The 24,390-nt window shown below is 48.8% G+C and overlaps 8 protein-coding genes across 8 annotated transcripts; 5 read left to right on the top strand and 3 right to left on the bottom strand.

Moving 5' to 3' along the window:
- Nucleotides 1-157: 157 nt before the first annotated feature.
- Nucleotides 158-1,777, top strand: Aspvir_007314 (ssDNA-dependent ATPase MGS1; the record flags this gene model as incomplete). Its single annotated transcript, XM_043270496.1, has 1 exon — nucleotides 158-1,777. One exon carries the CDS (start codon nucleotides 158-160, stop codon nucleotides 1,775-1,777), a length of 1,620 nt encoding a protein of 539 aa, XP_043126431.1.
- Nucleotides 1,778-2,856: 1,079 nt separating this feature from the next.
- On the top strand, nucleotides 2,857-4,755 carry Aspvir_007315 (uncharacterized protein; the record flags this gene model as incomplete). The annotated part of the gene is made up of 2 exons (XM_043270497.1): nucleotides 2,857-3,184; nucleotides 3,245-4,755. 2 exons carry the CDS (start codon nucleotides 2,857-2,859, stop codon nucleotides 4,753-4,755), a joined length of 1,839 nt encoding a protein of 612 aa, XP_043126432.1.
- Nucleotides 4,756-5,400: 645 nt separating this feature from the next.
- Nucleotides 5,401-6,316, top strand: cdc31 (putative cell division control protein Cdc31; the record flags this gene model as incomplete). The annotated part of the gene is made up of 2 exons (XM_043270498.1): nucleotides 5,401-5,685; nucleotides 5,825-6,316. The coding sequence occupies 2 exons, from the start codon at nucleotides 5,401-5,403 to the stop codon at nucleotides 6,314-6,316; spliced, it is 777 nt and encodes a 258-aa protein (XP_043126433.1).
- A 435-nt stretch (nucleotides 6,317-6,751) lies between these two features.
- Nucleotides 6,752-7,693, top strand: Aspvir_007317 (ankyrin repeat domain-containing protein; the record flags this gene model as incomplete). The annotated part of the gene is made up of 1 exon (XM_043270499.1): nucleotides 6,752-7,693. The coding sequence occupies one exon, from the start codon at nucleotides 6,752-6,754 to the stop codon at nucleotides 7,691-7,693; it is 942 nt and encodes a 313-aa protein (XP_043126434.1).
- A 1,075-nt stretch (nucleotides 7,694-8,768) lies between these two features.
- admB (ADAM family of metalloprotease ADM-B) lies at nucleotides 8,769-11,195 on the bottom strand (the record flags this gene model as incomplete). Its single annotated transcript, XM_043270500.1, has 2 exons — nucleotides 8,769-11,056; nucleotides 11,126-11,195. The coding sequence occupies 2 exons, from the start codon at nucleotides 11,193-11,195 to the stop codon at nucleotides 8,769-8,771; spliced, it is 2,358 nt and encodes a 785-aa protein (XP_043126435.1).
- Nucleotides 11,196-12,365: 1,170 nt separating this feature from the next.
- Aspvir_007319 (putative DNA polymerase iota) lies at nucleotides 12,366-14,307 on the bottom strand (the record flags this gene model as incomplete). Its single annotated transcript, XM_043270501.1, has 3 exons — nucleotides 12,366-13,823; nucleotides 13,884-14,171; nucleotides 14,263-14,307. 3 exons carry the CDS (start codon nucleotides 14,305-14,307, stop codon nucleotides 12,366-12,368), a joined length of 1,791 nt encoding a protein of 596 aa, XP_043126436.1.
- Nucleotides 14,308-16,288: 1,981 nt separating this feature from the next.
- On the top strand, nucleotides 16,289-17,503 carry Aspvir_007320 (uncharacterized protein; the record flags this gene model as incomplete). Its single annotated transcript, XM_043270502.1, has 1 exon — nucleotides 16,289-17,503. The coding sequence occupies one exon, from the start codon at nucleotides 16,289-16,291 to the stop codon at nucleotides 17,501-17,503; it is 1,215 nt and encodes a 404-aa protein (XP_043126437.1).
- Nucleotides 17,504-18,411: 908 nt separating this feature from the next.
- Nucleotides 18,412-22,306, bottom strand: Aspvir_007321 (C2 domain protein; the record flags this gene model as incomplete). The annotated part of the gene is made up of 5 exons (XM_043270503.1): nucleotides 18,412-19,872; nucleotides 19,926-21,413; nucleotides 21,471-21,845; nucleotides 21,899-21,934; nucleotides 21,992-22,306. The coding sequence occupies 5 exons, from the start codon at nucleotides 22,304-22,306 to the stop codon at nucleotides 18,412-18,414; spliced, it is 3,675 nt and encodes a 1,224-aa protein (XP_043126438.1).
- Nucleotides 22,307-24,390: the final 2,084 nt, after the last annotated feature.

Below are 24,390 nucleotides of genomic sequence, written 5' to 3' on the forward strand. Positions count from 1 at the left end.
GTAGGTGTCCAGACGCGTTCACGCGTCCAAAAAGCTCAATGATTAGTTAGGGCCAGGATGTGGTGCTCTTCATTCATTCTTCATGGTATCTCCACGAAACTTGTCTGATTGATCACCAATTCAATAGTACCTAATCATTGCTTATGGGCCAGTCATCATGGTTTCCTGCCCCATTTGCGGGAATTCCGTTCCGTCCCTAAAGATCAACGACCATATCGACTCCAATTGTGAGAACTTCATTGAGGAGCCGACATCGAGCACGGGGGAGCCAGTGTCGTCTCAGAAGACTCCGGTACCCAGCTTCTTTCAGCCGACCTCTGCCCGAAAGGCTGCCTCCCAAAGCATACCGCAAAGTGATTCCCTGTCCGCACCCTCACCGCTACGACCCGTCAACGGGAAACGAACAATTACACATGAGAAGGAGTCTTTCTTGAACGGGAACAAGCCGGATCAAGATGAAGCGCAAAGAGAGCCTCATCCGAAAAAGCTGAAGGTGAACGCGCTTCAGAAAGCAGCACCGTTGGCTGAGCGCATGCGGCCCCGGACTCTCGATGAAGTCTGTGGCCAGGAGCTCGTCGGGCCAAATGGCGTACTCCGCGGACTAATTGAACAGGATCGGGTCCCGAGCATGATTCTCTGGGGCCATGCGGGGACGGGCAAAACAACCATTGCAAGGGTCATTGCGTCGATGGTAGGGAGCAGATTTGTGGAAATTAACAGCACCAGTACCGGGGTTGCGGAGTGCAAAAAGATATTCGCAGAAGCCAGAAGCGAGCTCGGTCTGACTGGAAGGAAGACGATAGTGTTCTGCGACGAGATCCATCGCTTCTCCAAGTCACAGCAGGATGTGTTCTTAGGACCTGTAGAAAGTGGGCAAATCACACTCATCGGTGCCACGACCGAGAATCCGTCTTTCAAAGTCCAGAATGCTCTCCTTTCCAGATGCCGGACCTTCACATTGTCAAAACTGAGCGATGAGGACGTTAAATCTATCCTTGACCGAGCATTGAGAGTTGAAGGGCCCAACTATTCACCGTCCTCAATCGTAGATGATGAGTTGATTGGGTACCTTGCTCGCTTTTCTGATGGCGACGCTCGAACATCCCTCAATCTTTTGGAGCTGGCTATGGACTTGTCAAACCGTCCCGGCATGACCAAAGAAGAATTGAAGCGATCGCTTACCAAGACTTTGGTGTATGACCGTGCAGGGGACCAACATTATGACACAATCTCGGCCTTCCACAAGTCGATCAGGGGCAGTGACCCAGATGCTGCTCTATACTACCTCGCACGCATGCTGCAATCTGGCGAAGACCCTTTGTATATTGCACGTCGCCTGGTTGTTGTGGCATCGGAAGATATCGGCTTGGCAGACAACAGTATGCTGTCACTTGCCATTGCTACACACTCGGCTGTCGAAAAGATCGGACTTCCAGAAGCACGCATCAACCTCGCGCACGCTACAGTAGCCATGGCGCTCTCTAAAAAGAGTACTCGAGTGTATCGCGGCCTGAACAATACTTTTGCGGCGTTGGAGGAGCCGGGGCTTGCGGGCTTGCCGGTACCGATCCATCTGAGGAACGCCCCCACTCGACTCATGAAGGAGTTGGAGTATGGGAAAGAGTACAAGTACAACCCGAATTACCTCGATGGTCAGGTAGTACAAGATTACCTTCCAGAGAAACTACTTGGCCGGAAATTTCTTGAAGACCGGGATCTGGGCACTGCGATTGACCCTGATCTTATAGCTCAGGATGAACAGCATCTGGAGCCTTGAAGGTGGAAGTGATTACATCGCTTCCTGTATGAGATCAAGAAGCGAATTTGATCAAGGAGCGGTGCACCTTCAATCGCAATCTAGGGACAGCTAATGGGCGATTTCCGACTTCTCCTCTTGGCAGGGTCATCTACTCATCTTGAACGGATATCGAGTCGGTTTAAACATCGCCATCCTTCTCATGAACAACTGATGATGCTATCGATAAGTAATCAGCGACGGGACGGTCAGAAGTCTTACAGTTTCCTGGTCGAGAGTTGCTTTCTGCCTTAGGCTGCAAGCCCAGTTGTGTCCAGTCGACTCAAGCGCAGACACTGCCAAAAGGGAATTGGTCTTGTTTGGCTTTGATGTTCACCCAGAGAGCAGTCGCTGTTCTGCTCATGTACTGAGTACTCAGCCTTGCCCGGTCTTGCTCGCTGTCGGTCTTGCTTGCAGACAGCTGAGGATGGTGGTTGCTTGGTGGAAGGTTTGTTGTCGTCATGCTGGTCTTGCCCTAACTTTGGGTCTACTATGACTCCTGCCTTCTCGTCATATTTCGACGACAACACACCTCGACCTCTTTGGACAGTGTTTCCTGGACTCATCATCACCATCTCACTTCTGATGTCCTTCGTTACTTATCGAACCTCTTTAAGACCGACTTGAATCTACTTATACACTATCTTTTCGACTTCGATCATCTTTACTACGCACGTAACGTAATAGAATCCGATACTATGTCTTATATTCCAACCTCGGATCTTCCCTTCGTTCCCTCGCAGTTTGAATCGTTTCAAACACCGTTTGACCCTCGACATCAGAGCATAGAACTTCCAAATGGAGGTGTAAGTTATTCCCTTTCCAGGCTTGAGGGTGTCTCCTTTCTCCTTCTCGCTGCTCAGATATCTGAATCTTTTCTGTCAGTATTTACTAACTTGCCCCAGCCCACTATGGAGAGTCGTGCGTCATCATCACACGAAGCTATGATCCATCATCAAGCGACATACGATACACCATCATCTCATAGCTTCAGTTTACAACAAGTACAGTCACTACAGCATGTACATCATAATAATGTACATCATATTCCTCTTGCTGAAATGGACTCTCCGTTCGCGCGCGGCCCTACAACTGAACTCATGGTAAACAACCACACTTTCACAAACAGCATGGCAAACCTCGCCAATGCCCATCCAGTGAACTTCTCCCAAGGCTTCAACTGTTTTACTTCTCCCGGGCCCGTCGTCGCTCCAGTGTCAGTCCCTTTTGGTACACCGATTCATACGCCAAATCCACCAGCATCGAATATGAATTTGGAACATCAGCTATCCGCCTGGCCATACGATACCCTTGGAACTCGCACAGTGTCACCAGTTGAGCATCATGTATATGACTTCGCATCATCGGCCGATCGGATTCCTTCCGAGTGTAAGTGACTCTTGCCCGCGCTATTTGTATATATATTAACCGAACTAGTCACATCCCAAGGCTCCATGAACCTCACGGGGGTCCACTGTCCTCCTCCAGCCGCGTCACTCCAGCATGATCGATCTCCTGGCAATGTCTCCGGGTTTACATTTGTGATGGAGGACGGAATAAAGCCAGCCCGTCATCGCGAATCGCGAGTACAGACCAAAGAGGAATCAGACGAGAGAAGACAGAAAAATAAGAAGCTCAAGGAAATGGGAGGTGTTTGCCTCTGGTGTTACCGCATGAAGAAAACCTGCGAACCGCAACTTCCTTGTCCTCGTTGCCAAGACAGCAAATCGAAGTGCATCAGAAGACCTGCAGAGCTGTCCTTGCTTCCCTGCACGATTATAACACTTCAGGACATGAATCAAGACAGTACTTCGTTCCAAGCGACCGAACCTGAAGATATCTTTCCTTGTCTGCAAAAGATATCTCAATGTGCCTCTTCCCAGGCTGTTGTCAGCTTCTGCCAATGCAACGGCGAAGTCATAGATTACTGGGTCATGCATGCGGCTGACTTCGATGCTACAAATATGAACACTTCTAGCGGTTTGAGCCAACAGCTAACTCTTAAGATCCTGAAGTGCATTCAATCTGAAGAGATGGATAAATTTGAGACGCAATTCCCTGGCAACTCTCTTGTGCAGACTGCTGCGACCATGCACAAGCTGCTTTCGGCGATTCTATGCCTTTCCAAAACGCAGGTATATGTGCGAGCGACTGATGTAGAGCAAACAAGGATCGTGATGTTCTACATGCTGGCTCTCTGCCTACGAGGACTCTGCGAGCTCTCAGGCGAGCTGGGTTCCGAAGCCTACAGCTTAATCAAACAGAAAACAGACTGCGACGGTGAGCCTGCTGGCATGAAGAACGACTGCAGCGGTGCAAACTGCTTCAACCCAGTTTGGGTCGCTGTTGGCCTTTACCACCGAGTCCTGGAAGCCCTTTCCAGCTTTGAACTGCCACAGCCAATGGCTAGCATATTTGCTGGGGTTAAAATTCGCTCAAACATGGTACTCTCCAACATCTATTGTGTGAAGGAGAAGATCCCGCACATATTCGGGTCGAAGCTGGAGAAAGAAAAATTGGAGACCGAGAAGAAGGCGTTCTTTGAGAAACATATCCCGCCAGTCTCCTGCCATCAATACTTCAACGTCGCGATCTGTTCGCGCCCTTTTGATCAGAATCTGCCATCCACAGCCGTTCACAGACAAACCCATCAGTCCTCGGATGTCCCATACGATGTCGAGTTTCTTCTTAACGAGAGTTTTTGGCCTCCAACTCTTGTCGCACCTTTCCTCGAAAGCCAGCCTCAAGATCCATCGCAGATGATGGACGGCGCGAACGACTGGGAAAATTTGGAAGCAGAATTATCACAGATTTATCCCTTCGACGAAGGTCTCACCGACTTTGAGGCATTTGGAAGAACCACGCTAATGGGTGACTGGTCTATCCCTTCCCCAACCGACTCCTGGGGTGGAACGACGTTAATTAATTCGGCCGAATCCAGTATGATTGGAAGCTATTAGCTGTCATCTGCTCAAGTATATTTCTTTTCGCTCCATGATCACCATTTCCGCCAACACCGGACAACCCAGCAGCGATATGAACACCGAAATCTCGAAACAAATGTATTTTGGCTCTGCTCTATGGATTCCTTGCAGGAATATAAGTTGGCTATTGTATTATGAGCTCTACAATCTTTTGGCAACGAAGTTGGCTTCCTGAAACAAAGACCTGGGTGGATCTTGCTACATGTGACATAACACTTGCTATACGATATCAAAGGACAAAGAAAGTTTTGGAACCAATACCATTGAATTTAAGTGATTGCGATTCTCTGTGCTAGTAGTAATATAAATTAGAATAATTCTCAACTGAGGTGCAAATGTCCATTTGATAGCTAGCATTCTGTTGTATGATCGCCCAAGGAACGACAACAAGCTTTGTCCACCGCTTCGCGTCTGGCCGCTGCGACAGCTCCTGCGCGTTTTCTCCGCAGACAAAGACGAAACAAATCCCCACAATTAGAACACCACAGCATTGTCATCTTTCCATAGCCTCGAAAATCGCTGTTAAATATCTTCCTAGTCCACACTCGCTTCTACCAGCACAAGACAGTTCCTCTACCGACCCGTGTCCTGGTGACACGCTTTCGGGACCCAACACCCATCATGGCCTCATCAGCCCACCAACCGTTCGGATCGCGCTCATACGGAGGCGGCAAATTACCCGATCGATCCGTGAACGCAAATGCGATCCCCTTCAGCGCGTCGTCCTTCTCTCGGCATCGCGGGCTGGGAGCGACGGGGCCCGGCGAATTTGGCGCAGAAGGCGCGAAACCAACACAGCAGGCACCGCCGCCTGCTCCCGTGCATTCGCAGACACATGGTCCCTCGCAGGACTCTAATCCTTTGAACCGGTTGACGGAGGAGCAAAGGGAGGAGATTAATGAAGCTGTAAGGGGATCTGATACTTCGTTCTGGCCCTGTGCCTGTGCCTGTGCCTGGTTCCAGCGACGGCGGGTTCCGGACGAACCAAGGCATATGGGAATGTTTTCGTGAAGGATCCAAGCTAATGTGATACGGTCGTGGATAGTTTACGCTCTTCGATCTCGACCGAGACCGGCATCTAGATTACCATGAACTCCGCGTCGCGTTCCGCGCCCTCGGCTTCACGCTCTCGAAGCAAGAACTCATCTCCCTCCTCACGACCTACGGCGTCCCCCGTCCCCAAGTACAACAGCAATCTGCGGCGCAGGCTGCGCAGCATCCGGCGCAGTCGAAGACGACGCCGGCTACGAACCCGCAGCACCCTTCCAACCTCCTCATGCCGCTGTCGTCCTTTCAGGCCGTGACGGCCGTTAAGATTCTGGAGCGGGATCCGCGGGACGAGATCCTCCGGGCGTTTGAGCTGTTTGACGAGGGCGGGAAGGGCTACATTGATCTTGAGGATTTGCGGCGGGTTGCGAGGGAATTGGGGGAGACGGGATTGGAGGAGGAGGAGCTACGGGCGATGATCGAGGAGTTTGATTTGGAAGGTGTCGGTGGTGTTACGAGGGATGCGTTTGTGAGTATTTGCTGGCAATGATGATTGTGCTGTTGTCTGTTTGTATATGCTTCTTCTGCCATGCGTGCTCTGGTTCTCTCGTTTTCTTTCTGAGTAATGAAACATTTCATGTCATCCGTGCTCTCGTCACCAGATACAGAGACAATCGATGGGCGTGTCACGTTCTTGAAGTAGCTTCATGTCATCGACATACTCGTCCTCAAAGAGGTCCTTTGGTTGAACGAGCTTTAATATTAGAATTGGGCCACTCTTCAAGAAGCATTCGGTCGACGGCAAGTGATACTTCGGGTCAATCAGCCTGATCCACGCGCTACATCACCTAGGTCATGTTATTCACTCAAAGCAACAGTGGCAGTACTACGCATTTTCTCTCTGTCTAAATTTGTATCCTGGAAACTCCAGCAAGCTTTCTATCATCTGTCATCAACGCATCTTCCCCTCAAACCTCAGCCAAACATGTTTTTAACAACCCTCCCCTCTGAATTGATCATTGTCATTGCCGACTTCCTCGGACCCAAAGACCTCAATGCTCTCGTCCAAACCGCCAGCTCCTTTGCAAACCTGCTGGACCTTCGTCTCCTAGACCGTGGCCTTGCTGAACCCAAGCTGGAGATACTCCTGTGGGCCGCTGCCAAAGGAGACGAGGACATAATCAGCAAGATACTCACACGCGCACAGCACAAACGAATCAAGATCCCTCCCCAAGTCAAAGACAGCATGCTCATGACCGCCGTGTTGCATAACCGGGTTGACCTTCTTGAATACCTCGTTCGGACAGTTGGCGCCAACCTCTCCGCCATGGTATCTCATGAATATACGCTATCGCCAAGGGCAGCATTACATGAAGCCGCTGAACAAGGAAACAAGGTCGCTACACAAAAGCTGCTCGAGCTAGGGGCGGACGTGAACGCGATTGACACTGGGGGCCTATCCCCGCTGCATTACGCGGTTTGGACGCCTCAACGCGAAGACGTCTCCGCAGGTGAGGCCTGGGATACGGACGAAGAATTAGAGTACGGTGTGAACTCGATAGCCATTTTACGATTGCTTTTGGGGCACGGGGCCCTGACCGAAGTGGTCGAGCCCGATCGACAGCAGACTCCCTTGCTCTGGGCTAGTAATGATGGAAACACCGAGGCCATAAGACTGCTTTTGGATCACGGAGCAACTATAACCGCAAGCGATGACGAGGGCTGCACAGCTTTACACTTTGCAGCAGAGTCTGGAAACCACGAGGCCGTCCAGCTGCTTGTCGACAAGGGGGCTGACATATTTGCCTTTGATTACAACGCCTATACCCCCCTTGACCTCGCAGCGTCCGCGTTGGTACGGGAAATTCTGAGAAAAGCGGGTGCTCTGACGGGTCCTGAGCTAGGACGCGAGCTGGAAAGACTTTGACGTGATCCCGGTACCAACGATGAGTTTCAGCTCAGAATCAAGCAGAAAAATGGCTTGCGTGAATGCCTTTGGTCATGGTGACTCGGCCCTTTGAAGAAAATGAATTCTGAGCCACACAATTTCCGTGTGGAGTATTTGAGGAACACTTGATAGTCGGACATATCCGACAGGGCTATAGGGTGTGGGAATATAGAAGCCATAAAACTGCTCTTGGCCTATGGTGCGGATGTCGCAGTGCGCAGTTCCTCTGACCTACTACCCTTGCATGATGCGGCAGAGCGTGGCCCTTGCGAAGCGGTCGTCTTGCTGCTCGAGGGAGGAAGCGATGTCAACATCAGGATGTTTACTGGATGGGGGCCTGTTGATGTAGTTGAGAACAATGGTTTTGATCGGATTTCGGAATCTCTCAAGGCCAGCGGCGCGGTTACGCAGTTTGTGGCCTAGCCTACGCCACTGGGTGGGATGGGAATGATATGGTCTTATTCTTGGGCAGTGGCAGTATGTTCGGCTGGCGCGATCTCTCAGAGAAGGAGGAGCTGCAATGTCACAAGCAGAGTGATCTTATAGTCGGCGATACAATGAGATGAAGAGGAAGAAATATTCCTCCACTGTCAATGATACAAACAGAGAGAACAGGAATTGTGAAAATCCCTCCATATCAACGAAATACATGTAGTAGCTTAGGGAATGTTAGTTGCTTATTTCAGCTGTAGATGAAGCCACCGTGGACCAAAGCCGTAAACCTAAATGTTTTAGGATGGCCGATAATGGCATCCATACACATTTAGGGCTAACCGCATCTGCCCGCAAGGCGGTTTATATTCTCTTAGAAAAGTGCAGATATATGCAGGTAATACCACCCAAAGCTGACTATGAAATCAGATGTGTAAACAGGTCTAACATCTGATACGCCCACCAAAAGTCACCAGAGCCCTATGATCCCAATTGCCTTAACCCAGACCACAAATAAAGACTCTCTAACTCCAAATCATATACAACCGGATATAAATGAGCGTGTTATGCAAGTGCTGCGGGAATCAATCCCGCATGGACCGTGACGGCAAAAAGAAAAAGATCAGGCATATCGTAATGCTGGCTGGTACGATCCGGGGTAAGGGGGTGGCGGCTCAGCCCGGAGACCTTGGTATCCTCTATTGGGCCCAGCCCATTGTCCCATTTGAGGTGGCGGTGGTGGCACAGGGCCCGGCCAAGGCCGCATCGGTGGCCGTTTGACGACCGTTCGTGGCCGGCGACAGCGGTTGATCAGACACCAGAGAATTGAGAGGACAAGCAAGCCGCCAACACCGCATGCGACGCCAATGACGATATTCTTGTGTTCCTCGATCCAGGACCCGATGTTGGAGCCGCTGCACCGCCCGTTGTGGCAGTAACCCCCGCTACCGCAGGGGGTGCCATCGAGGAAGTTCTGGTTTATACTGTAGCATGAACCCAGGGTCGGTGATGTACAGATCAATTCGCATGACGAATCGAATTGCGGGCACGCGTACGTGTTATTGTCGTGGGTCAAACTTCCCATGACGGTCCGGCATTGGTAGTCACGGCTGGTGCATTGGCCACTGGCGCAGGTCAGGCCAGAGATATTACCACATTTTTCTCCGTCCTTCTTGAACGAATCCGAAGGACAGGTGCTTGAATTGCCAGTGCAGGTCTCTTGCAGATCACATTCCCCGAGACTAGCTCGGCAGACGGTCCCGGCGGCGGAGAATTGACACTGCGAGCAGCAGCTGTCGTTGGCATCGTCGCACACGGCTCCATTCTTGAACTTGCAGGTTTTGGCGTCGCAGCAGGTGTTGTTGCCGCAGGACGACTCACCGCCGCAGTCACAGTCTTCGCCGGCTTCAACAATACCGTTGCCGCATTGGCTGCCGGTGTAGGTGACGACGTTGCGATTATCAGACAGACAGCTGGACTTGACACTGTTGCGACCTAACGCAGAGCAAATGTTTCCAATTGTGCAGGGTGAGAACGCGGTGATATCTGTTCCAGTACTCGGGTTCATGATGTACTTTCCATTGGCATCACATGTCCCCGTGTTGTACGGACAGCATTGAGATGACGCCGCCAGGTTCTGCGCGCAGGTCATACTGTCGCAGTCATGCACCGCTCCGAAGGTGTGGCCCGACTCATGTGCAAAGACCTGCCATCCACCACCCGAGACGCGGACGACAACGTTGGACCCGGATACCGAGTTGCTGCCATCACTGGTAACTTCTGCATTGCAGAGTTGTCCAAGCCATGCCAAACCCACCTCGCTGCCGGTAGGGCAATTGCTCATGAGGGTCCAATAGGCATTGCCATCGTTCTGTTGTCCACGCCACTGGGAGAAAAGGTTGAGCCGCTGAGTGATGTTGCTTTGATCACATGGTATGTTCCATTGCGTCGAAGACGGTGCAGTCTGCGGACATGTCTTGTCGGTTATGGTGAGATTCCGCAGGCCGATGGAAATATTGAACGACTTTTCATAGACGTTCGAGGCACTGTTGACCACGTTAAGGATCCATTGCTTGACAGCGTCGTCGTTGTCGAACGAAGCCCTGAATGAACAATCTGTCGCGATGCCGACCAAGGCTACTTGTTTTGTCTTGGGACACCCGGATGTGCTACCGATGGTTTGGGCCAGGTTAACACCACCCGCATTTCCTGAAACACCGCCAATATCCGACTGCCGTTTGCTGAGGCCAAACAACGAGTTCAGCGACATGGAACCATAGCTGCTCATACCCAAGTCCACGTCTTGAAACTCAGAGCGGAAAATCGGATGCTGCGGGTCACTGTTGAAGCCGAGCTTGTCGGCCTGGCAGGACGACGAGCTGATCAAAGAACGCTTCAACTCATTGCGGACCTGTCGAATCATATCGGAGTCACGGTAGACAACCATATATTCGTCCTTTCGGTCGGGAATGCTGGCATCTTCGACGCGCTTCTTCTGCAAATAAGTTGACTTGAGTTCAACGTGATGGTTGTCATTGTCGACACTGAAAACACCTTCGAACAGAGGTTCAGAACCGTCCCGTTTGACATATATGCGTGCCCATCCCACAGGCCTCCACAGACCATTGTCTCTCCTCAGCAGAGATTGCCCTTTGAAAACCTTGTGATCATGTCGTTGGATGGGCTCCTCGTGATGAATGTTTCCTTCCGCGTCAAGGTACTGCACGTATGCATCATCGGCTAGGATATCATGGTTGGGTTCTAATTCTAATTTTATTGTTTGGTGTTTATCTGGAAGTTCGAATGTGACGTCGAAATCTGTAAGGTGGTCGACTTCATGAGAGGGGGTGTTGATTACCGCATGTTCAAGTATCGAGACATGTTGAATGGCACTAGGTTCTTGCGATCGGGCTGCACGACATTGGATGATAAGTTAGCTATCTTTGATGAAGACTCGTCGAAGAAGTAATGCGGACTAACCTCCAACCTGAACAGATAAGAGTGAAAGTGCACTCGCAACAAATGGCAGAGCACTTTTGAGAAACCTCATCTCCGTCGACAACTGGACGGAACCCCTAGACTCCAACCAAGCAGGCTGTGGTACGCAACCTTCTGCGTATATTTTTTTCAATCTCTTAAGGGGTTCGAATGAATAATACTGGCATCAGGCAACAAGATAAAAGAATGACCGAGGAAGTAAGATGAAACAACGTCTTAGGACTTGGTCCGATCAGTCGAGAACATCAACACAGAGATATGCACCCTGCAAGAATCTTTCGTTGTCTATGAAAAGGGAGAAAGCGATCGATTCAGTATCGATGGAAAGACGACTGATTGACGCCCACACTCCGAGACACTTAATTCACCCTGTGATAGAACAATGGCTGACAAGAAGCCTCCACTAGGATAAGACTAATAGGGATGACGGTCGCTGGGCGCCAGGCAGATCCGTTTCACTGGGGCGCAGCGGCTTGGCGGTACCGAAGTTGAAAGAAATGCCGAATAAGCGAATGACTGATGAATTGGGGTCTGATCATATACACAGTAGGAGGATGAGACGAGAGGGTTGAGGGTCAGGAGGAGAGGTTGCGGAGGAGCGCGGTAAAGGTGGAGCGAAGATTCCTGATGCACTCAACTCTCACACAAAGGGTCTTCAGGGTCTTGTAACGAGACTGTTGAGAGGACTTATGCCCTTGCCATCGACAGTAATCATGGGGGGTAATTAAGAGGCTTATTAATCGTCATCTGGGAATACATTTCTGTAAGAATAGTCCGAAATACATTGTTAGTCTTATTGATGGATCATTAAGATGGCGAATGGCCATTGTGCATTCCGTCGTCCAAGACAACCCTCCACCATAACAAGGACCAACTGTCAACTGATCACTGCCAAGACCCTTCGGCGCCTGTGGCTGATGTCCTGTGGGCCATTTTTAATTCAAGCATACGTATGCCTATCTTACCAGATTGAGTTAGAACGGCAGATTCGAGGAAGCACTGCTGAGGGTCTTGTATGGTTTGCGCTGGATAAATCATACAACGGTGGCAGGTTATCAGAGTTGATGGTGAATGCTTACCATTTAGATACAAAGCAAAATAGAAAGTGGACAGGTATCAAGGCTACAGTTGTGGTCATAAAAAGCTTCAATCACACATTCGAAACTTAGGAACGTGGTAGCTAATGGACATAACCATAGCCATATCCTCGAACCCAAGGTTCTCAATCATCCGGTGCGGTGTGGTACGTCTCATGAGCAAGCATGGCAAACTGTGGTATCAACATCCCGCAGATTGTACAGGCCACACACGGCGTATCGCCGTCTTCGTCGCTCTCCTCCCAGGTATCATTGGCTCTGGCGGAAAGAGCCCCCTTCGAATCCCTGTCTCCCTCAGCGACGCCACTGAAGGTAATCTTCTCCAGCTCTGGCGTAGGATGATCGTGCTGCGTCGATTCCTGTTTACGGAACATCTTCCCAATATCTCGACCGCTGCTGTTCTTCTGGTCACCAGCACTCTCTACCATATTAGTCACAGCAATATTCAGAACACGGAGGTTCCAACCCGAGTTTTCAGGGTGAAGCTTGCGGAACATGGACATGGCCAAGTCCTGTACAAGTCGCTCTGCCAAAGCATCCACGTTCTCATCGAGGTTGAAGATGTAGGATGGAAGAGGTGCGGAACGAGATATCCGGTTGAGACCATGGCGCTCTGACTGATCAGAGCCTGGGGCTGGGCGAGGACACGTCGAGAGACGAAGAGTTCTCGGGTGAGCCACCCATCGGAACTGTCGTTTTGCATTAAGACCATCAGCTGCAGCGGGTTCGCCGGCTGGGGAATCGATGTCAGGGTCTGTCTCAGTCAGGTCAACCCGCATGCGCCGGATCAAGCTGACTGTCAGAGCAACCAGCTCTTTCCTGACTTCTTTGAAGGTGTCTAAGCGACCATATGAGTCTTCGATGCTGATTTGCGTCGGTAGATCTCGAGCTTGTAGAACTTCAGTGTTATCCACCCCGTGCATCAGCCCCCATATCCGCGCCCCAATGCCCCTGGGAGATCCTGGGCCGCCTAGGATCTTTTCTAGTAACAGAGGTCCCATGTTAGGGAAGAGACGAACGTCCCCAACCGTGACGGCGCGGTCATCTGAGTGTGGTCTTGTATCGCTAGCCCGGTCAACCTCTGTTCCGGCCCCAGCTACAGCCGTAGTAAGGTATGATTTGATTCTGTGCGCGATTTTCGAGCCTATTCCAGGGATTTTCCTGATCTCATGAGCATCAAGGAAGTGAAGTACGTTGCTTTTCGCCCCATGCTCCGCCACAGTATAAGGCGGCAGGAGAGTTGTCTGACTGTTGGGCTTATGCGTATTTCCGACTAGCTTTGAGAGAAGCTTTGATGTGGAAATGCCCACAGTGGCAGTGTAGCCCTTCTGATACTCAAGTTGGTTTCGAAGATAAGCTGCCAAATGGGATGCAACCAACAGTCTAATGCGAAGCCACTCCGAGCCCGCTTCTGTTACAACGTCGGGAACAGCTGGATAGGTGTGGCCATGAAAGCCTGTCGCATCGAACGTAAACCCCACTGTGGGATCTCGACGGTCAAGGTGAAAGAATGAGTTTTTGAGGTCATTGCGATTCAGCATCTCGACATTGTAGGTAATCATCTCAGACACATCGAGGAACACCTATGCTTGATCATTAGTATCGGGCCGAATCCTGAAAGCACAGATGGAGTATACACTCACCTCATCGAAGCCCAATTTCTCAACTCGCTTTCCCCAGACAAAGTCCCGAAGAAAGAGATAGAGCTCCTTGGAAGCATTGCGAAACCTGGTGAGGTCTTCACCCAGAACAATGACAACATCCGGACAGATCTGCTTCGCTTCTTTGATCAGCTGCAGTTTGCGCAGTCCTCGTCGTCGAGCTTCGTAGTTGCAAGTCACCACGATCTGCTTTTGCTGAACCGCCAGAGGCAGGGACTTGAGCGCTGGCTGTTCCGCCTCAAACACTGAGGCATAGAAGCAATCATAATCCTGTATTTTTCAGGGGTGATTAGCGATCATTACCATAACCTAACCAGTCATTCTCCAGGCTTTTCTGCTCATAGTTACGAAGGGCACTAACAAAGTGAACGATGATTCGACCGTCATCCCTACGAGGCGCAGCCATCTAGATTGGTCAAAATTTGGAGTCGTAAGGATCCGTCTTCGTTCGATACGTGACTGTGCCCCATCCACTTGATGCCGAGGTAACGGTATTGTGCGGCATTGGTCCTGTTGTTCGACTATCTAACAGTGGGCATTATCGAGGCTGCAAAGGAAAGTTGGTGGTAAGAAACCCCATTAATTAGTTGAGATATTAAGCAAACACATCAACTGACTCTGTGTTGATGGCAACGAGTCAACGAGAGTAACCTCGTTGTCTGACTGAAGAATAGAGCTGTTGAGCGGCGAAGATGAAGTTATTCCAACAACGAATTCCACTGAAGACGATGATTGGACCGAAGTGGAGGCTGGGATTGTGGCACAGGAAACTAAGTGGCTGGATGTGTCCACTCACCAATACACCTACTCAATGTTGCCTTCAATCATCTTGAATGATCTGAGTGAACTAGTCTGTACGGAGTATGTAAGATTATTGAGGACTCGAAGTTGGAAACCTTTCTTTACTCCAACTGCGTATTACGCTGACTCCTATGGTAAGCATACCGTCCAACACTCGGATGATCCTCGCGATGATTGAATAGCATCGAGGCCAACATAAAAGTTTCTTGCAAGCAGTTCTGGAGACCTTCAATTCCTTCAAAGCCTTGGCAGTCAGTCTGAATGCACGAATACATGAGGCACTGTATGAATCAGTGCACTCTCCCTTAAGCATCTCTGAGCACCAAGCAGGTATGAAGTTTCTACTTCACGGTCGGGTATGTTTGATTGAGTCGGTACCTTGGCAGAGTTGAAACATTCGTCAAGGACAAGTAGTAGTGGAAACACGAAGCCTTCGCGCTGGACAAACCCCATAACTGAGATATCTCTGAGGGTGAGCAGCTTGAAACTGTTGTTGTTTCTCTGTTGTGACATGTTTCTGGATAGTCTAAAGGGTACAAACTGAGGGACTGAGGAACCATGGTTCATGTGAAGTGCAGACTACGCATCAAATGTTACATTTCCTTACAAACAATTAGATACCGTTCTGTGACTAGTATGTATTAAAACGTTACCTTACCTTAGTACTAGAAGGCTTCCCCACCGCCTCGTGTCTTGATCTTTTTATAGTACCTAATCCGTACCTGGATATGGCACTGGAAGTATTCAGGTACCTACAAACTAGGTACCATGTCTTCTCTATAAACGGAGTTTAGGTTGCAACATTCTGTGGACAATGTGACGATTCCGTCAGTGACTGTATCAGATTGTCTGGTTTTGATATTATCTGGCAGAAGTCGAGTCTAGTGGTGAATAAATTGGACTTGACGATCGGATCGACAGTAGACAGGCAGACATACGTATGAGCACGACAGAAATAGACCGGCTGCTCCAGGATGGCGTCCAATAGTCCCTGCACCCTCTGAATAACACGCCAACTACGGAGTATGAATGTGATAGACGCTTTTTCCTTCTTTTCAGGTCAGATAAAGCTCTTCTGGAGTATTTTCACTCAACGTGTCTCTCTTCTCCTTCTTCTTTTTCTTCATATTCACATCCATACCTTTATTTGTATGGACTTTGACCGCAGAAAGACTGCTCAAAGTCATCATCGCTGAATTTGCCTCCGCAGTTGCATTTCTAAAATAGGAAACCCTCCAAGCGCCCACCTGCTCTCCTCTTCTTCATCGTTGTATTTCTATTCTTGATTTTTTTCAAAATTTTTCCCATCTCTTAGTAGATATCTTAATATCTCCATAATTTCCACTTAGCTCCAACGTCTCCATCGATTACCCGACGGTTGTCTTATTGTTGGAATCGGTCTGGCCAACTGTGGGCTTTACTTACAATCTACTCCCCTCCATCGCCTCTTCGTGCGGGGCGCAGTCCGTCCTTTCGCTCTGTCTGTCTCCTCTTCTCTACCTCGATTTTATCCTCATTTCCTCGGGCTCTCCTCTCGATCATCTTGCGCCATTTCCTAGGTCTCTCCCTCTCCCCGTCTCATCGCCATGCTCGCAGCCCCCATGCCCCCGTTACTATCGCATCTTCACCCTCCTTCCGATGTTGATCGAACAAACGCACACACAATCTCACAGACCTCGTGTCAAACAGGCATCGCTTCTACAAATATGTCGTGCGGCGTATCATCAAATGCGGCAGGCGACCGGCGGTCGACCATCCCACAGAGACCGAAACTCACACTTCAGACCAAATCACTACCAATGACGTTCGGCAGTTCAACAACAGGGCTGTCTCTCTCGTTAGTAGCCGGTGCCACAGCGTCTCCCACTGTGCGCAACACTTTTAAAAACGCCTATGATGTCTCCTCCTGTCCCCCTTCTGCTACCGTGTCACCCTCCAAATCTTCCATGTCAAGATTCGGCAAACCCTCGTCACCATATCCCACTAGTGCTAATGGGAATCCATATCAACAACCTCTTGGGGTGAAGAGTATTCTTCGAAACTCGCCATTAGAACCTACTGCTAGACGGCGATCGATATCCGTGGCCCCGAACGGGCCTAATGGGGGATCGAGCTCGCGCAGGATGTTCTTCCCCGCCGAGAAACGGGTGAGCTATCGGTATCCACTCGAGGAGGAGATCACGACCGTGCACTACACCGCGCGCCATTCCGACCTCGCTGACCAGGTGGAACATTACCCTTCCGGAGAGGCTGGCTCTGGCGAGGACTCGGATGCCAATTCTAGCCTTACTTCGTCCGACATAAGCACCTCCGACGAGGACGAATATCGCACCACATCACAGTCTCACCGCGAAAGGAAGAAGAGGAAACCTTTAGCTGCGGAAAGACAGATTCGTGCAGTGGCACTATTGGATGGGCTAGAGACCGATCCGTATGGTTCCTCCACTCCCCAGACACCCCGCCAGCATCGCGTCAAGCGCCGCTGCGAATGGAGATGGACCTTGGGATCATTGGAAAAGCGGACCGAGCTTATCCAAATACCTCAAACACCCGAGGATGCATCTTCTAAGCTTCTTGGGGCAAATGCCACACCTGCATCAGATGTGAGCACTCGCGATGACAAGGACCCCGAGAGCTTGGCCACGAGCGACTCGGAGGATAGTCGGTCTTCCAGCGCCTCTCAGAGGCTCTCCAGCCCAACTTCATCTGTCACATCTCTCGAGGACAAGGTCGATGGCTCGAACACAAATCAAACCCTTGAGACTGGGCCACCAGATACCGATAGATCTCAAGATTCCTGAACTATACCACCTCGCATTGATAATTGATTTGGTTACGATTTACGTCATATAGACACGCATACTCCTCATATTGAGCCTATTCAGCGCCTTGCATTCTTATCTTCTTTCTGGAGTTCTTTGCTCTCGGGCATTCCATGTATCACCTCAAAGCATTCTTCGCTCGGTTGTCTGAGACCAACGGGGCCCCTGGTCGATGGCTTGACAACCTGCACTTTATGATGCATTTTTGTTTTAATTCACAGTATATACACACTTACTGTCAGATTCTAATATCGCCGTGATTGCTGGCAATCTAACTATTCTCTTCACGTCTTTCAATTATCCCTTTCCACTGCGTCATGGACCCCACCCTCGCCAATACGAGACTCTTCCCGAGCACGAGGGTGGTAGGCGATCACCAACATGAAGATTAATATAGTAACAACTAAACCTGTAACTGGTAACAAGTGGCAAACCATTGAGAGTCTGAAACCCCGCAGTGAAAAATGCAGTCCTGCGTCACTTCTTCGAGGTGTTTTCGGGCAATCACATCAACCAACTATTAGAATCTGTCCCAGGATTGCCTAGTAGGCAATAGTCTACTTAATTAAGGCCAGTACGGAGTGTTGGCAGAGGCTATTCGACTGATCTGATTGCTTGCCGCTGTGATAAGTGATAAGCCTGCAGATACCCTTGCTTAAACCCTTATTACCGTAATTATCACTTGGAGTGGATTGCAGACTAATTACTTTGCATATTCATGGACAACTAGAACTAAATAGAGTACTCGCCCATAGAGCAAGTACAATACGGTATCCCGGAATCAATTGAAAACCAATCATGTACCATGTACCCCCGTACAGACATTTTCGTTAACGATGATGGGAGTGGCATTCTGCATGCAGTCAAAAGAAGAAGGATTAAACAGACTACTGTCCCGTCTCGGTCTCAATGTCCGGCTCGCGTCCGCTCAGACTGCCGGTGAACTTGTGCTTCACTTTGCGCAGTGCATACTTGGCTTCATCCCGCGCGAACGCCACGTTGCGCGCCGGCTTCCACTGCATCAGACCGCGCTGCTGGCGCTGTTCACTGCGCTTGGTTGCCTGCTTCGACGGGGCGTTGCTTGAGCTGGCTTCGCTGGGCCTCGGCGATGTGGTGTCGGTGATGGTTTGAGGTTCGGAAAGTCGTCGCTGCTGTTGCTGCTCCTGCTGCTGCTCTGGTCGGGTATCCTCGTCCGATGACGATTCCGACGTGTCCTCGTCATAATCGCTGGGGTGCGCGGCCCCGGTTGCCTCGACCTCCTTCGGTGGTGGGTTGACTGGGTCTTGCGGGGGCTGGTCGCGACCTGGCTCCGCGATCTTGCGGCCCTTGGAGTCGAGATAGGCGGCCGGGTCGTTGCCAAACGCACCGCTCCAGTCGTTTCCCTGCTTGTCGATCCAGCGCTTGCGCTCTCTGGGATGGCTTTGTTTCAGGACGTCGCGGCCGGCTCTGAGGGATTGCTCGTGGAGTTTCTCGACGTCGTCGGGGATCTCGGCGGTGACTCTCTGAGGCCGCACGCCTTCGGCCATGCAGGCTTCCCATGTTTCAAAGGTCTCGCGGGAATTGCTGTCTACCACGTATTGCTCGTGGGAGTCATCGATACCGGGGGTGAAGAGACCCCGAAGCTGCAGACGACCGATTTGTTGGAGGTCTTCCAGGCCAGGTACTTCCTTCGCTCTCCAGTTTTCCTCGGTGATGTAGTTCTGGGTGAGTCGGCTTCCATTCTTTGTCGACCAAATAGGTAGGTCGATTTCGGTCTCCTCGTTATCCACGAGGTGTTGCAGCCAGAGAACCGCGTAACCCGCAGCTCCGTGTTTGCCCTGCGTGTGCACCTCGAATACGACGGGGGACCGATGGCGATGCTTCACCGGAAGTCGGATGCTACGACGGAAGTCTTCATTAGTCAGGTCGTAGTATGAGTTGTTCCCCTCGATATGGCACTGGCCACGCGGGATCTTTCCACTGCTTCCACCCGTGCGCAGTTTGATCTTAGCCCGATGGTTGAAACCTTGCAGCGTAATCTTGTCCGACACAAAGTGGAACGTTCCCACATCCCACCCGAGCATGTTGGGGGGGAGCTTCGTTTCGACGTGCCGGAATAGTAACGAGATACGAATCCGTCCGAAGCCAATACCGCCATCGAGAGGGTACCATCTGGTGACTTGTGAGGACTTCTGGAAGAGGTCGGTAAGTTTCAGTTGCACCACGCCCAGGATTGGGTCGTGCTCCCGATATCGTTGGTCCCTGACGGTCACGGTGACCATTGCTGAACGCCAATCGCGGACGAATCGCTCAGTACCAGCGTTGAATATGGGCTTGGAGCTGAGTGCTTTGGCTCGAGTCCGGTATACCTATGCGAGACGTTAGCTATTATTATTCGGTAGAAGCGCCAGGAAGCACTCACCAGCTCATCATTGAGCATAATTTTGCAATAGCTGGTGGGCAGTTCTTTGCCTTCCTCCTCAGTGCTTTCGCCGTAATTCTTTGCCGGCTCGTACTCCCTTCCCTTTCGAGAACCGCTAGTACCTTTAATATTGGCAAGTTGCAGGTGCACGATTTGATGAACCACAACGCTCAGGATACCGCTAGGCCACAACGGATCGGGTGGCGTATGCGTGATCGCATCTTCTTCTTCAGTAATGATAGTGCCCTTCTCGTCCTGGAACTCGGGGATGTTTTGGAGATTCTCCGGAAGGTCTTTCCTTTTGCCATCCGTTCTCAGCTCCGGCCTTAACTTCGGCTTTCCAAAGAACCCAACTTCCCAATGCAGTTCACCGGGCATCTCGCTACCCTCGTTCAGACCCTGGAGCCTGGAGACGTGGGGATACATGCGGCCTGGATGCGCCAGCATCTCCCGGATGGGCAGTTCCACTTTGCCGACAATGTCATCGGCCGTGTTACGATCCGAGTCCCACAGCTCAACGCTGAGGTTCTCATCCACCTTGATTAGTTCCGGAGTGACAAGCAAAGCTGCAGTCTCTTCCCAGATCGGATTCAGATCATCTGTAATCACTCGCGTGCAGTACATAGGTTTGCCGTATTTGGAGAAGGAAAGATTGATATAAGGATCACTTCCGCCACCACGGCTGCCACGCTTATCCTGCTTGCTCAGTCCAACGGCACGGTGGATCCGAACCCACATCACACCGATAGCCTGGGTTTCCTTGATGATATCGTCACCCTTGAGGATCATGCCCAGGTCCATGGTCATTGATTTGGGTGCTGCGAAAAGGCTGCAGGCAGTGCCTATGGCATAGTTGACGAACTTGGAGATCAACGGTAGATTTAGGACATTGATACCATGTCTCACCATCGGCATGCACCCGGCTCTAATATGCGGAATGCCAACAAGACTGTAGGTAACCTCCTTCATAAAAGGGGCTTCTGGCATCATCTGCAGTCTCAAGCGTACAGTTCCAACCATCTCAATCAATTCCACAAACACCGGGAAAGGCACTCCGAATAGACCTTGGATTCCCAGGAAGAACATAACCTGCATATGCATGTTACGTGCTTTGGAGGAAGCACTTTGCCCACTCGGCTTTGCATGGTATGCAAAAGAGGCTTCAAGGTTGTAGTAGCTGCCACCCTCTTCAGCAGCTGCTGCCTCCTGAGGATCCTTGTTTTTCTTGTTCTCCTCGCGGATGTTGTCTTTCAGTTGCTGCACGTGCTCGTCCGGAAGAGCCCGCATGCTCAGAATTCGTATAGGGTTGTTTCCTTGGTCAATTTCAGCGATACGGACGTTCTCCACAACACTTGGCGCAGAAGCTTGCATGATGTCCTCGATAGTATCGGCTATGGGGGCCAACATATCGGGGTTCAGCAGGCCCCAGATGACGCCGAGGAAACTATTCATCCATTCGACAGACTCCGGCAACAAGTTGGCGGTAGCCTGGTCGGCTTGACTTAGTCAATTTTCCTTAGACACGTACAGAACGGAGAATCTTACTGTTTGCCCTCGTAGCTGCTCACTGCTCCATTCCATTTCACGACCACTCCGGATGACCTCCTTCATCCACAACCAGATCCCAGTTGTAGTGCAACAGGCCAAGGGTATGAGAGCCCATAGCGAACCACCAAAAACACGACCGAGGAAGAGTATACTAAGAAAAAGACCCAAGCAGACTCCGGTCGCGCGCTTTTCCAACTGATCAAACATAGGCTTGTAGGAAATCGTCGGTGTAGGGTGAAACAGAATGTTTGTTTTCTCGTCGTGGATCGGCACGTCGGATGTGGTGCCTTCAGCAATGGGATCAGGTGGTGCGGTCACATCCTGGTTCTCTTTGTATTCGGACAGGTTCTGGCACGTATCGGTTTTGATGTCCTGCATCGCGGACGTCAGACACAATCCGGCATAACTATCCTCCAAGGACTTACTGTTGGCTTTCCCAGGTTGGCATTGGGGACGACTAACTAGAAGATAATTTAGCGGAAATTCCCTTTTGCGTCGCATGCAGCGGATCAAATTACCTTGGGATCTTTCACAGTCTCCATTGAGTGTTCGTCCTGGTCCTCTACCTCCATATCTTTGCCGGTAACCGGGTCTCTCACCTTCCGAGTCTTACCCTTGGTCTTCTTGCGCGGTTGATGGGGACTAGCACCACCTTCGGCCTGTCGTTCTCTGGCAGTCTGCGCCTCCCCATATTCCTTCCTTTCCTGTTCTTCACTCCTGAGACGCTCCATAAACTTAGAGATGGTTGGAACGGGGTTGGTCCCGCTCCAATGTTCTCCAATTCGATGTTGTTCTGGGGAAGTAGACCCCTTGCTATTGGGATTCGGCGCCATTTCGAATGCCAGTCAAGTCTTGATTGAACTAGGGAAGTGAAGAAAAGACCTTTATGAGCTGTAGTATAAATAGCAAAAGGAAGCTCTCATCCCATTCAAATTGAGTTTGGGGTATTCTGCATAAGGGGTATACAAAGAAGATTGAAGTTGACACGAAATAGTCGCGTGAGATCCTCAATGGCAGTTTTAGCATGGACATCGGACAAGAAGACAAGAATTGACTGGACAAGGCATCTCAAAGAGTGAAATAGTCTTGTAGAGAGTGGTACGACGAAAGCTGGCTCTACACTCGTGGAACTACGTCATTGTGGAGGGAGGGAACCAAAACAGCTGCCAATTGTCTGGACGCGTCCAAGGCTGATCATTGCCCTACGATCTACGGAGCTCCCTAACATCTTACCTTACGAGTGCCCAGAGCTCCAGCGGGGGAGTCAGCGTGTAGATGTAGACTGTGGAGTGATGCCTGTGGACTTGGAATCTGGATACTTCGTCATAGAAACGAGATTGGATGTCTTGGCATTTGGCATCATTTCAACCATCGTGAACTGCTGTAACTTTGGTCATCTCGAGGATATATCATTCAAGCAAGTTAAATATGCTTCTGCATTGCAATTTGATTCAGATTGTGATGGACTGCTGCTCATCTGGGGCAAGGATATACTTAGGTGCCCACATTTGGTATTAACTTGAGGTTGTGACTTATTTTCACTAGTTATGACTAATTTATATTAGTAAGATAGCATAAATAATAGTTATTTAATAGACTGAGACTAGATTAGGTTAAATAAGAAATATACTACTCTTATAACTTAATAAAACTTTAGTCTTCTTCTTATTTTAATATTATTCTATAACTATATTAATACTATTTTAGATTCTTTAATATCTTAAATAAAAATAATATTAATACTATAAGATAACCATAATCTATAGTAGTAGGATTATTTATAATCTAAAAGAAAGGTAAAGTAAAAGAAAAATAAAGGTAAGATAAAAGATAAGTAAGTAAAAATTATAGTTAAAAATAATATAAAGATATTATTATTTAGTTTATTCTCTTACTATTATCTTAATTTATTCTTTCTATTTACTAATCTTAATTTTATTTACTTTACTTATTAATTCTATTTACTTTACTTATTAATTCTATTTACTCTATTTATTAATTCTTATTATTTACTAACCTTAACTATATTTATTCTGCTTATTAATAGTAGTGAATATTAAGAATTAAGTATAAATCTATATATAGCCTTATCTTCTAATTATAATATTACTATCTTTATCTTTCCTTTTTATATCTATCTTCCTTCTTATATCTATCTTCTTTCTTATATCTATCTTCCTTCTTATATCTATCTTCCTTCTTATATCTATCTTTAACTTAGAAACCCTTTTCTAGACCTAATAATAGTAAATATAGTAGATAAAGAGCTAGAGTTTAACTTTAACTTTATAGAGATACTAGATATAGCTAAGAAAGATATAGGACTAAAGGCTAAAAAGATTAAAAGTATAAAAAAGAAGTTATAAGATATACTAAATCTAGAGGATAATAGTAATTAGTTAGAATAGTTATAATTTACTATAGTAAGGCTATGGTGGGAGGAACTATAGAATAACTATTTATATAGAATATAATTAAAGGAATATAGAAAGGGTATAAGAGATATATAAAACTATATTCTAAGTAGAGAGGCCTATAGAGTACTTAAGTATAGCTTATTATAACTAGATAAAGAGGACTAGAATTCTACTAATTATCTAGTAAGATTCTATTTAAATATTAAGAATAGGAACTTAATATTATAAGAGGGTATATTCTATAGTAAGAATTTTAGTAATAATCTAATAAATAAGATTATCTAGGTATTAAAGAGATAATTATATAAAATCTATTCTCCTTTATATATTAATAAATTATATAGTAGTACTATAATTTTTAGAATAAAATAATAAGATAATATGCTCTAGGCCTAGCCTAAAAAAGCCTTTTCTAGAAGTAATCTAATAGTTATCTAAGGGAGGGTATTAATCTAAAGAGAAAGGTAAAGTTATCTAATAAAAAGTTAAAGGCTAAAAAA

Source organism: Aspergillus viridinutans (assembly GCF_018404265.1).
Source record: "Aspergillus viridinutans IFM 47045 DNA, scaffold_5, whole genome shotgun sequence".
NCBI classification, from domain to species: Eukaryota; Fungi; Ascomycota; class Eurotiomycetes; order Eurotiales; family Aspergillaceae; genus Aspergillus; species Aspergillus viridinutans.